Raw genomic sequence first — 15145 nt, 5'->3', positions numbered from 1 at the left:
CTCCGTGCAAACAGAAGCCAAAGCTGAGCAGGAGTAGCTGTAGTGTATCACACAAAATAGACATTAAGTCAAAAAACAAAGAGAGACACAAAAGGTCATTATATAATGATAAAAAGACCAATTCAGCGAGAGGATATAACCATTGTAAACATATATGCACCCAAACTGGAGCACCCAGATATACAAGGCAAATATTATTAGGGCTAGAGAGAGAGACCCCAACACAGTAATAGTTGGGGACTTCAGCAGTGGACAGATCATCTAGACAGAAAATCTACAGAAAGATATCACACTTAATCTGCGCCAAAGAGAACCCAGCAGATGTTTACAGAACATACATCCAACAGCTGTAGAATATACTTTCACCTCATCAGTAAATGGAACACTCTCGAAGATAAATGATACATTAGTCCTCTAAACAAGGCTCAACAAATTTTTAGAAATTGAAATCATATCAGGTATCTTTTCAGACTACAATGAAATAAAACTAGAAATCAGTAAAAGAAACTTTGGCTGTACAAATACATGAAAATTAAACATGCTGCTGAATGATTACTGGGTCAATAAAGAAATTAAGAAGAAGATCAAAAACTTTCTTTGAACAAATGAAAATGGAAATACAACATATCAAAATGTATGGGTTACAGCAAAAGTAGTGTTAAAATGGAAGTTTACAGCAATAAACACCTACATCAAAGAGGCAGGAAGATTACAAGTTAAAAAGTCTAACAATGTATCTCAAGGAAGTAGAAAAACAAGAATAAACCAAAATCCAAATTAGTAGAAAGGTAAGAAATAAAGATCCAAACAGATCTAAACAAAATAGAGATTAAAGAACAATACAATACAAAAGATCAATGAAACAAAAAGTTGGTTTTTTGAAAAGATAAACAAAATAAATGACTTGCTAGACTAACCAAGAAATAAAGAGAGAAGACTCAAATAAGTAAAATCAGTGAGGAAAAAGGGGACATTATACCAGATCCCCCAGAAATTCAAAGCATGATTAGAGACTGTTAGAACTACTGTATGCCAATAAATTGGAAAACCCAGAAGAAATGGATAAATTCCCAGTGACACACAAACTACCAAGATTAAACCGTGAAGAAAACAGAAAACGTGATCAGAACAATAGCAAGTCACAAGATAGAAACAGTAATAAAGTCTCCCATCAAAGAAAAGCCTAGGACCTGGTGGCTTCACTGCTGAATTCTACCAAACATTTAAAAAAGAATGAATACCAATTCTACTCACACTATTCCAAAAAAATTAGGAGGAGGAAATGCTTCCAAACTCATTATATAAAACCAGCATTACCCTGATACTAAAACTAGACAAAGACACAACAACAAAAAACTAAAGGCCAATATCACTGATTAGCATAGATGAACTTTTTTTTCAACAAAATACTGGCAAACCAAATTCAACATTAAAAAGATCATTCATCATAATCAAGTGGGATTCATCTCAGGGAAGGAAGGATGGTTGAACATATGTAAATCAATAAAGGTGATACATCACATTAACAGAATCAATGACAAAACCATATGACCATTTCAATAGATGCTGAAAAAAACTTCCAATAAAATTCAATATGCCTTCATGATAAAAAAAAAATCTTAACAAACTGGGTATGAGGGAAACATACTTCAGAAAATAAGGGCCATATATGACAAACCCCAAGCTAGCATCACACTTAATTGGGAAAAACTGAAAGCCCCTCCTTTACCACGTGGAACAAGACAAAGATGTCTACTTTCACCACTTTTACTCAACACAGTACTAGAATTCCTAGCCAGAGCAATTAGACAGAGAAAAAATTAAAGGGCATTCAAATTAGAAAGGAAGAATTCAAGTTAGCCTTGTTCACAGACAACATGATCTTACATCTAGAACCAAAAGACTCCAACAAAAACTGTTAAACTGATAAATTCAGTCAAGTCACAGGACACAAAATCAACATACAAAAATCAGTAGCATTTCTATATGCCAACAGCAAACATCTGAAAATAAATAAAGAAAGAAATCCCATTTGCAACAGCTACAATAAAATAGCATAAACACCTAGGACTAAACTTAATAAAAGTGAGATCTCTACAATAAAACTATAAAGCACTGATAAAAGAAATTGAAGAGAACATAATAAATTGGAAAGATAGCCTATGTGGATTGGAAGAATACTGTTAAAATGACTGTACTATCCAAAGCACTCTACATTTTCAGTGTAATCCATATCAAAATATCAATGACATTCTGCACATGAAAAGAAAAAGGCAATCCTGAAATTCGTGTGGAACAACAAAAGCAATCCTGAACAAAAGGAACAAAGCTGGAGGCATCACACTACCTGACTTGAAAATGCTCTACAAAATTACAAAAAGCAAAATAAGCATGGTACTAGCATAAAAATGGACACGTGGACCAATGGAACACATGAAAGAACGTAGAAACAAATCCACACACTTAGTCAATGGAGTTTCAAGAAAGTCATCAAGAACATACATTGAGAAAGAAAAATCTAGATAGCCCATATGCAAAAGAATAAAACTAGACCCCTATCTCTCCCCATATACAAAAGTCATATCAACACAGCTTAAATATTTGAATATAAGACCTAAAACCATGAAACTACTATAAGAAAACATTGGGTAAACACTTCAGACACTGAGCTGGGCAACTATTTATTGAGCAAGACCTCAAAAGCACAGGCAACCAAAGCAAATATAGAAACATGAGATCAAATCAAGCTAGAAAGTTTCTGCACAGCAAAGAAAATAATCAATGAAGAAACAACCTATAGAACTGAAAAAAAAATTTGCAAAGTATTCATTAGACAAGAGATTAATAACCACAATATATATAGGAACTAAAACTCAATTGCAAAAAACAACCCAATTAAGAACAGGCAAAAGTATGCTGAATTCACACAAATGGCCAACAGCTATATAAAAAAATGTTCAGTAACATTAATGGTCAGGGAAATGCAAATTAAAACTGCAGTGAGCTATCATCTCCCCAGTTAAAATGGCTACTATGAAAAAGTAAGAAAATAACAAATGCTGGCAAGGATGTGGAGAAAGGGGAAGGCTCACACATTGTTGATGGAATGTAAATTGGTACAACCACTATGGAGAACAGTAAGAAGGTTCCTCAAGAAACTAAAAACGCAATTACCATATAACCATACAATCCCAGCATAGGATATAGATCCAAAACAAAGGAAATCAGAGTATCAAAGAGATAGCTGCACTCCCATGTTTATTGCTGCACTATTCAAAATAGCCAAGGCATGGGTCAACCTAAGTGTCCATCAGTAAGTAAAAAAAAAAAAAATTCTCTCTCTCTCTCTATATATATATATATTCAGGTATATGTATGTGTGTATATATATATTGCATTTATATATATACACTAATGTATTATATATACACTAATATATAATATATATACAGTAATATATATAATATATATATATATACACACACACACAACTGAATATTTTTCCTCTATAAAAAGTAATAAAATCCTGTCATTTGCAGCAACATGAATGGAACTTAAAGACATTACATTATGTGAAATATGCCAGGCACAGAAAGACGTATCTCATGTTCTCACTCATACATGGGAACTAAAAAGAAGCTGATTTCATAGAGATAGTGAATACAATAGTGGTTTTGAGGCTAGAAAGAGTAGTAGGTAGAGGGATGAAGAGGGGTTGGTTAATGCATACAAGATTACAGCTCAATAGGAGGAGTAAGATCTAGCGTTCAGCTGCACAATAGGGCAACTATAGTTAACAATAGTTTACTGTACATTTCAAAATAGCTAGAAGAGAAATTTAGAATGTTCCCAACATAAATAAATTTTTGAGAAGATGAATCTCCCAGTTACCCAGATTTGATCATTACACATTGTATGCTGGTATCAAAATACCACATATACCACACAAATATGTACAACTATCATATATCAATAAAAATGTTTAAAAAGCAATAAAGAGCATTTAACTTGGAAGAAATCACATTGTCCTCCCTTGGCAGACAACATGACCTTATATGTGGAGAAACTAAAAGACTCCACCAAAATACTCTCAGAACTGATAAATTCAGTAAAGCTGCAGGATACAAAATCAACATGCAAAAATCAGCAGTGTTTCTATACACCAATAATGAACTACCTGAAACAGAAATCAAAAAAGTAATTCCATTTACAATAGCTACCCCCCCACCAAAAAAAGACACCTAGGAGTAAATTTTCCCAAGGAGGTGAAAGACCTCTGCAATGAGAACTATAAAACATTGATAAAAGAAACTGAAGAGGACACAAATGGAAAGGCACACCATGCTGATTAATTGGAAGAATTAATACTGTTAAATGATTATACTATCCAAAGCAATCTACAGATTCAATGCAATCCCTATTAAAACACCAATGATATTCTGCAAGAAATAGAACAAATGGTCCTAAAATTATTATGAAAACACAAAAGACCCCAAATAGCAAGGCAATACTGAGCAAAAAGAACAAAGCTGGAGGCATCACACTACCTAACTCCAAAATATCCTACCAGGTTATACTAACAAAAAAAACATGGAATTGGTATAAAAACAGACACATAGACCAATGGAACAGAACATAAATCCCACAATTAAATCCACACATTTATAGGCAACTGATTGTCAACAAAGGCACCAAGAACACACAGTGGGGAAAGGACACCTCTTCAATTATTTGTCATCAGAATAGTGGATATCCATGTGCAGAAGAATGAAACTAAACCCTTATCTGTCACCACACAGAAAAATCAACCAAAATTAATTAACTACTGTGAGCCCGGAAACTATAATACTAAAAGACAATGGGAACACTTTTACACTGTTGGTGGGACTGTAAATTAGTTCAACCATTGTGGAAGACAGTGTGGCAATTCCTCAGGGATCTAGAACTAGAAATACCATTTGACCTAGCCATCCCATTACTGGGTATATACCCAAAGGATTGTAAGTCATGCTGCTATAAAGACACATGCACATGTATGTTTATTGCGGCACTACTCACAATAGCAAAGACTTGGAACCAACCCAAATGTCCATCAATGATAGACTGCATTAAGAAAATGTGGCACGTATACACCATGGAATACTATGCAGCCATAAAAAAGGATGAGTTCATGTCCTTTGTAGGGACACGGATGAAGCTGGAAACCATCATTCTCAGCAAACTATCACAAGGACAAAAAACCAAACACCGCATGTTCTCACTCATAGGTGGGAATTGAACAATGAGAACACTTGGACACAGGAAGGGGGACATCACACACTGGGGCCTGTTGTGGGGTAGGGGGAGGGGGGAGGGATAGCATTAGGAGATATACCTAATGTAAATGATGAGTTAATGGGTGCAGCACACCAACATGGCACATGTATATGTATGTAACAAACCTGCACATTGTGCACATGTACCCTAGAACTTAAAGTATAATTAAAAAAAAAAAGAAAAGAAAACATAGGGGAAACTCTTCAGAACATTGGTCTAGGCAAAGATTTTATGACTAAGACCACAAAAGCACAGGCAACAAAAACAAAAATAGACAAATGAGACTGTATTAAACCAAAATGCCTCTGTGGAGCAAAGAAAACACTCAACAAAGTGAAGAGACAACCTATAAAATGGCAGAAAATATTTGCAAATTATGCATTCAAAAAGGAACTAATATCGAGAATATACAAGGAACTCAAACAACTCAACAGCAAAAATATCACAAATATTCCAATTCAAAAGAGGGCAAAGGATCTAAATAGACATTTATCTTAACACATATACAAAAGGCCAATAAAAATGCTTATCAGCAACCATCAGGAAAATGCAAATCAAAACCAAAATGAGGTGTCATCTCACCCCAATTAGAATGACTATTATCAAAAAGACAAAAAAAAATAACAAATACTGGCAAGGATGTGGAGAAAACGTACTCTCATACTAGGCTGGTGCAAAAGTAATTGTGGTTTTTGCCATTAAAAGTAATAGCTACCCACTCCCAAAAAAAGACACCTAGGAATAAATTTAACCGAGGAGGTGAAAGGCCTCTACAATAAGGCCACTGCCATTACTTTTAATGGCAAAAACTGCAATTACTTTTGCACCCACCTAATGGTACAGCCATTATGGAAAACAGCGTGAGGGGTTCTCAAAAAACTAAAAATAGAACTACCATACAATCTAGCAATTACAGTACTGGGTATTTATCCAAACGATAGAAAATCAGTATATCAAAGGGATACCTGCAGCCCCATGTTTATTACTGCAGCGCTATTCACAAAAACTAAGATATGAAATCAACCTATGTGTCCATCAATGGAAAAATGGATAAAGAAAATGTGGCATATATAAACAATGGAATATTATTCAGCCATGAAAATGATATTCTGTCATTCATGGCAACGTGGATGGGCCTAGAGGACACTATGTTAAGCAAATAAGTCAGGCACAGAAAGATAAAATACTTTGTTATGTGGGAACAAAAAAAAAATTGATCTCATGGAAGTAGAGAGCAGAACTGTCGGTACTAGAGGCTAAGAAGGTGGGGACAGGTTGGTTAATGAACACAAACTTAGGAGGAATGAATCTGCTCATCTGCAGCACTGTAGGGGGATATGGTTCACTTTAATTTATTGTATAGTCTCAAAACGCTAAAAGAAGATTTTGAATGTTCACGACACAAAGAAATGATAAATATATGAGGTGACAGATATGCTAATTACCTTGATTTGATACTACACATAGTATACACATAATTAAGTATCACTCTGTATCCCACAAATATGTGCAATTATTATGTGTCAACTAAAAACAAAAGGAAAAAACTACAGGGATAAAAAACAGATCAGCGGTTATCAAGGGTTGGGGTAAGGGTGGTAGGGTTGACTATAAAGGGACATAAGGGCACTTTTTTGGGAAATGAAACCATTCTGTATCTTGATTTTGATGGCAGTTTCATGACTGCGTTTGTTGAAATCATAGAACTGTCTCACTAAGTAGGGTAAATTTTTTGCATGTAAATTGTACCTCAACAAACCTGATTGTATTTTAAAAAACATTTTTAAAGAAATAAACTAGGTAAAACTTGGTATGTTGTTTACTGAGCAATAACTTGTCAATCATAATGTAATTCAACCCACTCACTACGTATGTTCTACTAGCACTCTGGCCTTCACCCATCCTTTTAACTAAATGTTTTAATGCCCACATTCCCACTTGAATCAACTCCATAGATCCTTACCTTTGGTTAAATCTCAGCTTGGTGGGTGACAAAAGTTCCAGGAAACAAAATATATGCAGTTCGATGAGTTATCTTCTTTATCTGTTTCCTACCATGTACTGAGGTTTTGGGTTTATGAAATCAAGGCAGAGTTCTCTGAAGATCAATGAGATTTTGCCGTGGAGGTATTTCAATCTGGTTCCATACTACATACCTTGTCCTGGGTTTGGCAACGGAAACAGTCACATTCAAAGCAGTACTGGTCCCTCAGCTGCTTCCGGCGCTCCTCACTGGTCATCAGCATATCCAGGTAGCAGATAGTGAGCTGTGCAGGCCAGAGAGAGGGAATCACTGAAACATCTGCTGTGCTCATTTCTTTAACAAATGGTTATTATTATTATTGCTAATTATTGGAGTGAAACTTGTTTTTATTATAAACCAAAAATATAAGAGAGAAGGTACCACTTATAGTTTCTCTACCCAAATAATCACATGTAAATTTTTAATCAATTTCCTTTCAGTCTTTGTTATGTGGTAAGTATATATGTATCATATATTTAAAGAATATGGCTTATGATCTCTACCCACTTTTGTATCTTACTTTTTTTCACTACAGTAAAATAGCAAAAGCTGTTGTATGTTTGGTATTACTAAGGTTTGCTAATAAATTCTATAACCATTAGCAATCAGAGAAGCCAAATTAATCCTGGCAACCAAAAGGGTGGCAGATGATACAGCCAGATTGCTCTTAAATTCTAACCAATTCTATAGCTGCCTCATGGAATTTAAGGTCATCCAAATTTGGTATCTTTGAAATGAGAAAACAGTTCTCTTATTTGTATCTAGGTTTAAAAAAAAAGGGGGGTAGAATAATTTCCAAATAGGGGAGAGTTTAACTTGAGAGTACCACCACTGATGGAAGCATTTAAACTGACTGCCTTACACCCTTTCAGAGTAATATTCCCTGCCTTGGATGGTGAAGGGTTATAAATGAGAGGATATATTTAAAGGACTCCTCGGACAAACTCTAACACTGAGTCCCATTAAGTCACCGGTCTTTAGGCAACATCATAATGCTTAAGCATTTTGCACTTGATTAGATCTCTTATGAAAGTCTAATCCCAAATCCAGAAAACAGAATGCTTGATCTTCCCCTCAACCTGTTCCATCTCGGCTGGAGCATTCCCACTCTCAGTTGACAGTAACTCATCTTTTGTCTTATCCAAGTTGAAGCCTCAGAGTCATCCTTGACTTCACTCTTTCCTTTACACTTACCATCCAATCCACCAGGAAATTCTGCGGGCTCTACCTTAAAAATTACCCAGAATCAACCACTTTTTACCTTTTCCAGTGCTACCATCCTGGTCTAAGCCATCATTACCTCTCACCTGTAAAATGTAATAGTCTCACAACTGGTCTCCCTGATTCTTTCTCTAGGCCCCCTGCACTCCACCCCCTAGCCAGAGTGATTCACTTAAAATATGTCAGATGACATGTTCCGTTTGAAACATCACAACAGCTCCCAACTTTGCTTGAGTAAACGCCAGGTCCTTCTAACTCCCCAAGTGCAATTCAAAGTATGGTCCCTGCATTGGTGCCAGTGCACACTGTGGGTTACCAGTCCATGACTAAATGAGTCAAGAAACAAAGTCACTATTTAGAAATGTTTTTTACTAATTTGGTAAGGGTAATTTTACATGACTCTAATAATAAAACACTGGGCTTTAAAAAAAAAAAAAAAAAGGGTCTCACTCTGCCACCAAGGCTGGTGTACAGTAGCATGATCACAACTCACTGCAGCCTCAACCTCCCGGGCTCGGGTGATCCTCCCACCTCAGCTTCCCAGGTAGCTGGGGCTACAGGCATGTACCACCACACTGGCTAATTTTCTGTATTTTTTGTAGAGATGGAGTTTCGCCATGTTACCCAGGCTGGTCTTGAACTCCTGGGCTCGAGCAATCCTTCCTCCTTGACCTCCCATGGAATTACAGGCGTAAGCCACTGCACCCAGCCCTTCATTTTTCTAATAATTTATTTTCACTAGATTTTATAAAAATACTGGTCTGCAATAGATTATGAAAGAAAAGAAAAACTGGTCATTCGTCATAGGTAGAGAAGCAATGGCTTCACATAATCCCACCTGTTCCCTCTCATTTCCCAGTTTCCCTCGTTGCTGCTGCTCCACCAGGCTGGCCTGTCTGACTCCACACACACTCCTACCTCAAGGCCCGTGCGCTGGCTGTTCCCTCTGCCCTTCCACCCCGTCTACTATGACAACCTCCCTCATCGCCTTTGAGTTTCAGTCAAATCCCACTTTCTCATTCAGGTCTAACCTCAATGCCCTATTAAAAGTAACAACCCAATTCCCTTCCCTGCTCTAGTTTTTCTTCTCCTGTATCATATATCAGCTTGTACCATACTGTAGAAATTACTTCTTTGCTTTTAAAAGTAGAAAGTAATCATGGGGGTATGTGTGGTGGGGGAAGAAGTGAAGACTTTGAGAGAGCAAGGAGTCAAGATTATGCACTGAAGGAGATGCAAAAACTCCCTAGAGCAGAAAACTCCATGTGGTTTTTCTTATACTTAAAAGAAAGCATCTTATGTCTACAAAGCATGATCTTACTTGTTTGAAATCATAGTAGGGCAAAGGCGGCCACCCTCTTTGGCAGAAAACGAAGCTTTGGGAAGGACTCTCTCAAGCTGTAGGGGTGACAGTGGATGGCTGGGCTGGCCAGCCAGATCTGTCATATCCACCATGGCCGTCACCATCACCAAGGGGACAGGAGTCACAGCCTGATCTGCCTGGCTGGCTCTCCATATATTCTTCACATTAGGCAACCATAACATGCTGCTCCACATACCGAAACAAGAGTATCTGCCCTTAAGAGATACAGACGATGATGTTACTGAGTATCTACTGTTTGTGGCGAGGCAGCGTAGCACAGTAAAAACTGGCAAAGGTCTTGGGTTCAGGTAACACTGAAGACTGCACCCAGATCTCTTGATAAGTCTGATGCTCTTTTTACTTTTACATGGCTGCTTCTCATACTTGGCAGGGAGAGAGGGCTGTAGAAGAAGCTGGCGTCTCTTAAGGAGTTTCCGTAGCACCGTCAAACCTAAAATACTCACACCTGTGTTAGAGAATGTTCTGTGGCAACTGAGATCCTTCAGCTGAGACAACAGCCACTTTGTGATTTCCTCCATGTTTCTCTTGCTTCATGATCTGAAGCCAGGGTTGCCTCTGAGGCACAAAGGGTCACCATACCAGGCAAGTTCCTCTTGTTTCTAATGAATGCTATGTTCCAAATTCCAAATTACCTATTTCCAAGCTCACTTTTTGAAACAGCCTATGAGTAAGTCTGGGACAGTAGACAGATTCATCTTATACTATCAGGCTCTGTGGGTCCCAGTTTCCTTATAGGAGGTGAGGTAGCAAATGAGCCCATCCCTATGTCCCCTCTTGGGTTAACTCTAGGACACTAATTCTGAATCCAGCCCAATGGCTCTTAGTCATCAACTCCCATTATCAGAGCAGGTAAATGGACAGTAGTTATTGGGAGATTACAATGCACCCAGTGTGAAGCCACTAACTCCAGGGCCTGTCACGCCAGAAAAAAATGTGCTTGACTAACCCAAGACTTTATTACAAGGGCCAAAACTCATGAGTGATCTTGTCAGGCGGTGAATGGCCAACAGGAGACTAGTTATTTCATTTAACCCCAATAAATGGACTCTTAAAGCCTCCCTCGGCATACTGTAACTGCCTGGAACCATTACCTGGACTACGCAATCGCTTTCTAACTGGCTTCCCCACTGCCTGCAGTGTACCTTTCATCTTCTAAACTGCTTTGAGAGAGATCTTCCTAAAACTCCCATGTGATCATGTCATTTCTCTACATAAAAACTTGCGATGGTTTCTCACTGCCCTTGAATAAAGGCACACAAGGCTTTCCCTCGGCTGTTTTTCTGTCTGCCTTTCTAGCCTCCATGTCTCTCCCTGAACCCCAGCCTGTCACAGTTATGTACATTGCTAGACCTCTGAAACAATGAACACCATGCCAACATGTGTCTGGGCATCACTGCCTAAGCGAGCCTCTCCTCCACACTCAGCTTACTGAGAGCCTCTCATCCTCCAAGCTTGGCTCAAATACACCTCTTCCTACGGCGACTGCCCCATTACCTCAGAGAAAGCGACCCATTTTTGTGCTTCTTTTATGCCAATGAAGTCTGCAGAATATCTGGTTATCAATTGTGAAGAGCTTAATGGCAAAAATATTTTATTCATATTTTTGGGAAAAAACAGCCAGATTACTAACTGGTAATGACAGCTAAAATCATGTTATTAGCCAAAGATAAAAACCTTTATTAAAGACTCATTGACTCACCGGTTGTAATGGAATATCTGCTCAGTAAATGTAGGGCTCATTTAGTGGGAACGTATATGTGAAACTTGGCCATTGATCAGTAGACACCTTAATGGCACAGAACAAAATTGCATTAAAATATTAATGCCATTGACCACTGCCCTCCCATTTTAGTGCAGCTCTTATAGAAAAATGCAGTAAATCACTTCTGACATTAGAGTAATATAATGAAGGAGATTTTCTAGATCTTGAATACATAGCTTACATTAAAATCTCAAGACAAAATGAACTCCTTTTCCATGAAACCATCTTTTCATTGTCTACAACTGAGTGGATAAGATGAGCAAGTTAAGGCTGGGTGCAGTGGCTCATGCCTGTAATCACAAGGTCAGATCACAAGGTCAGGAGATTGAGACCATCCTGGCTAACACGGTGAAACCCCATCTCTACTAAAAATACAAAAAAATTAGCCGGGCGTGGTGGGGGGCACCTGTAGTCCCAGCTACTCAGGAGGCGGAGGCAGGAGAATGGCGTGAACCCGGGAGGCGGAGCTTGCAGTGAGCCGAGATTGCGCCACTGCACTCCAGCCTGGGCGACAGAGTGAGACTCTGTCTCAAAAAAAAAAAAAAAAAAAGTTGACCAAGTTAAAATTAGACCTTGTTTCATTTCTAGAATTCCGTGATCGCAGTTACGAATGTTTCTGTTAATACTGGCTCTGAACCAGAAAAAAGCCTGAAAAATATCACTTCTTTTTAAAGTCAAACCTGAGTATCATTGTGTCTCTCCTTGTTTCACAAATCCTGCTAATTTTACCTTCTTAATATCATAGTCTTCACGTACCCAATTACAAGTCACCACCTGAGCTCCCCCTGACTTCAGGCTACCACTGTTATCTCTTCCCTGGATTATTACATCAGCCTGACCCTCATTCTCCCAACCTTGCCTACACATAGAAAAGTGGTCACACAAAAATAAGCAATGAGCAAAGGACATCCTGTTCAATAAACGGTGTTAGGACGGCTGGCTAGCCATATGCAGAAGACACCTACCTTGCACCGTATATAAAAATTAATTCAAAGATTAAAAATTTAAATGTAAGACCACAGACTTTATGTACCCTAGAAGAAAACCTAAGAAACACCATTCTGGACGTCAGCTTTCGGAAAGAACATATGACTAAGTCTTCAACAGCAATTGCAACAAAAACAAAAATTGACAAGTGGGACCTAAACTAAAGAGTTTCTGCACAGCAAGAGAAACTATCAACAAAGTAAACAAACAACCTACAGAATGGGAGAAAATATTCACAAACTATGCATCTGACAAGGTCTAATACCCAGAATCTATAAGGAACTTAAGCAATTCAATAAGCAAATAACCTAATTAAAAGTGGGCCAAAGACATGAGCAGACACATTTCAAAAGAAGACATTACCAGCAGCCAACAAACATGGTTTCTAAATGCTCCACATCACTAATCAGAGAAATGCAAATCAAAACCACAATGAGATACCATCTTACACCAGTCAGAATGGCTATTACTAAAAAGTCCAAAAATAACAAATGTTTGTGAGGCTGTGGAGAAAAGGGAACACTTATACACTATTGGTGGGAATGTAAATTAGTTAAGCCACTGTGGAAAGCAGTTTGGAGAGGAGCTCAGAACTACCATTTGAGCCAACAATCCCATTCCTGGGTATATACCCAAAGAAAATAAGTCATTCTACCAAAAACACACACGCACTCACGTGTTCATCACAGTACTACTCACAATAGCAAAGAAATAGAATCAGCCTAAGTGCCCATCAACAGCGGGCTAAAAAATCTGGTATATATATACCATGGAATAGTATGCAGCCATAAAAAAGGTGACATCTTGTCCTTCGAGGCAACATGAATGCAGCTAGAGGCCATTCTCCTAAGCAAATCAATGCAGAAACAGAAAACCAAACACAGCAATTACAGATTTCTCATAAATTGTGGAAACAAATATTTAGAGAATCTATCAAACCAAACACCCAATGTTCTCACTTATAAGTGGGAACTAAACACTGGGTACTCATGGACACAAAGATGGCAATGACAGACACTGGCACTACTAGAGAGGGAGGTAGGGTAAGGAGTGGAAAACTGTTGGGTACCATGTTCACTACCAGGGTGATGGGATTCATCACACCCCAAAGCTCACTATCACGCAATATACCCATGCAACACACCTGCACATGTGCCCCCGAATCTAAAATGAAAGTTGAAATTATTCTTTTAAAAATCACAATTAGGTTACTAAAGTATTCTTTTAGCTTAATTCAAAAGGTAAATGAAATTACATTTCTTTTACACTTATCCATTCTTAAGAATGGGATAGGGACTTTTATAATGAATTTAACTGTGAAATCACAATTTAGTAATTTATTGAATATAATTTAATAAAACCCTGTTAAAAGTAATCCTCCCCCTCCCCCTCCCCCTCCCTCTCCCTCCCCTTTCTTCGGTCTCCCTCTCCTTCTTTTTTCGGTCTCCCTCTGTTGCCAAAGCTGGACTGTACTGCTGTGATCTCGGCTCGCTGCAACCTCCCTGCCTCGGGCTCCTGTGATTCTCCTGCCTCGGCCTGCCGAGTGCCTGGGATTGCAGGCGCGTGCCGCCACGCCTGACTGGTTTTTGTATTTTTGGTGGAGACGGGGTTTCGCCGTGTTGACGGGGCTGGTCTCCAGCTCCTGGCCTCCAGTGATCTGCCCGCCTCGGCCTCCCGAGGTGCTGGGATTGCAGACGGAGTCTCGCTCACTCAATGCTCAATGTTGCTCAGGCTGGAGTGCAGTGGCGTGATCTCGGCTCGCTACAGCCTCCACCTCCCAGCCTCCTGCCTTGGCCTCCTAAAGTGCTAAGATTACAGCCTCTGCCCCGCCGCCACCCCGTCTAGGAAGTGAGGAGCATCTCTGCCCGGCTGCCTATCGTCTGGGATGTGAGGAGCGCCTCTGCCCAGCCACCCCGTCTGGGAAGTGAGGAGCGTCTCTGCCCGGCCACCACCCTGTCTGGGAGGAAGTGAGGAGCGCCTCTGCCCAGCTGCCCCGTCTGGGAAGCGAGGAGCGCCTCTGCCCGGGCCGCCCTGTCTGGGAGGTGAGGAGCACCTCTGCCCGGCCACCCTGTCTGGGAAGTGAGGACCGCCTCTGCCCGGCCGCCCCATCTGGGAAGTGAGGAGCGCCTCTGCCCGGCCGCCCTGTCTTGGAGGTGTACCCAACAGCTCCGAAGAGAGCGACCATCGGGAGCGGGCCATGAGGACGATGGCGGTTTTGTTGAAAGGAAGGGGGTGGGGGGAAGCGTGGGGAAAGGAAGGAGAGATCAGATTGTTGCTGTGTCTGTGTAGAAAGAGGTGGGCATAGGAGACTCCATTTTGTTCTGACTAGGAGAAATTCTTCTGCCTTGGGATGCTGTTGATCTATGGCCTTTCCCCCAGCCCCCTGCTCTCTGAAACATGTGCTGTGTCAACTCAGGGTAAAATGGATTAAGGGCGGTGCAAGATGTGCTTT

General features: G+C 39.5%; 1 protein-coding gene across 7 annotated transcripts in view; it reads right to left on the bottom strand.

Annotated features, from left to right (window-relative positions):
- Positions 1-15145, bottom strand: part of SMYD3 (SET and MYND domain containing 3) — a 749014-nt gene that overhangs the window by 151704 nt on the left and 582165 nt on the right. For all 7 annotated transcript variants that reach the window (XM_024252046.3, XM_024252056.3, XM_054549979.2 and 4 more), the window contains one exon: positions 7473-7583. In XM_024252046.3, the coding sequence (XP_024107814.1) occupies positions 7473-7583 (111 nt within the window). The remainder of the gene's footprint in view (positions 1-7472; positions 7584-15145) is intronic.

The sequence above is a fragment of the Pongo abelii genome, chromosome 1 (assembly GCF_028885655.2).
Source record: "Pongo abelii isolate AG06213 chromosome 1, NHGRI_mPonAbe1-v2.0_pri, whole genome shotgun sequence".
NCBI lineage: Eukaryota > Metazoa > Chordata > Mammalia > Primates > Hominidae > Pongo > Pongo abelii.
The sequence above is the reverse complement of the archived record's forward strand: the minus strand, read 5'-3'. Positions and strand labels throughout refer to the sequence as shown.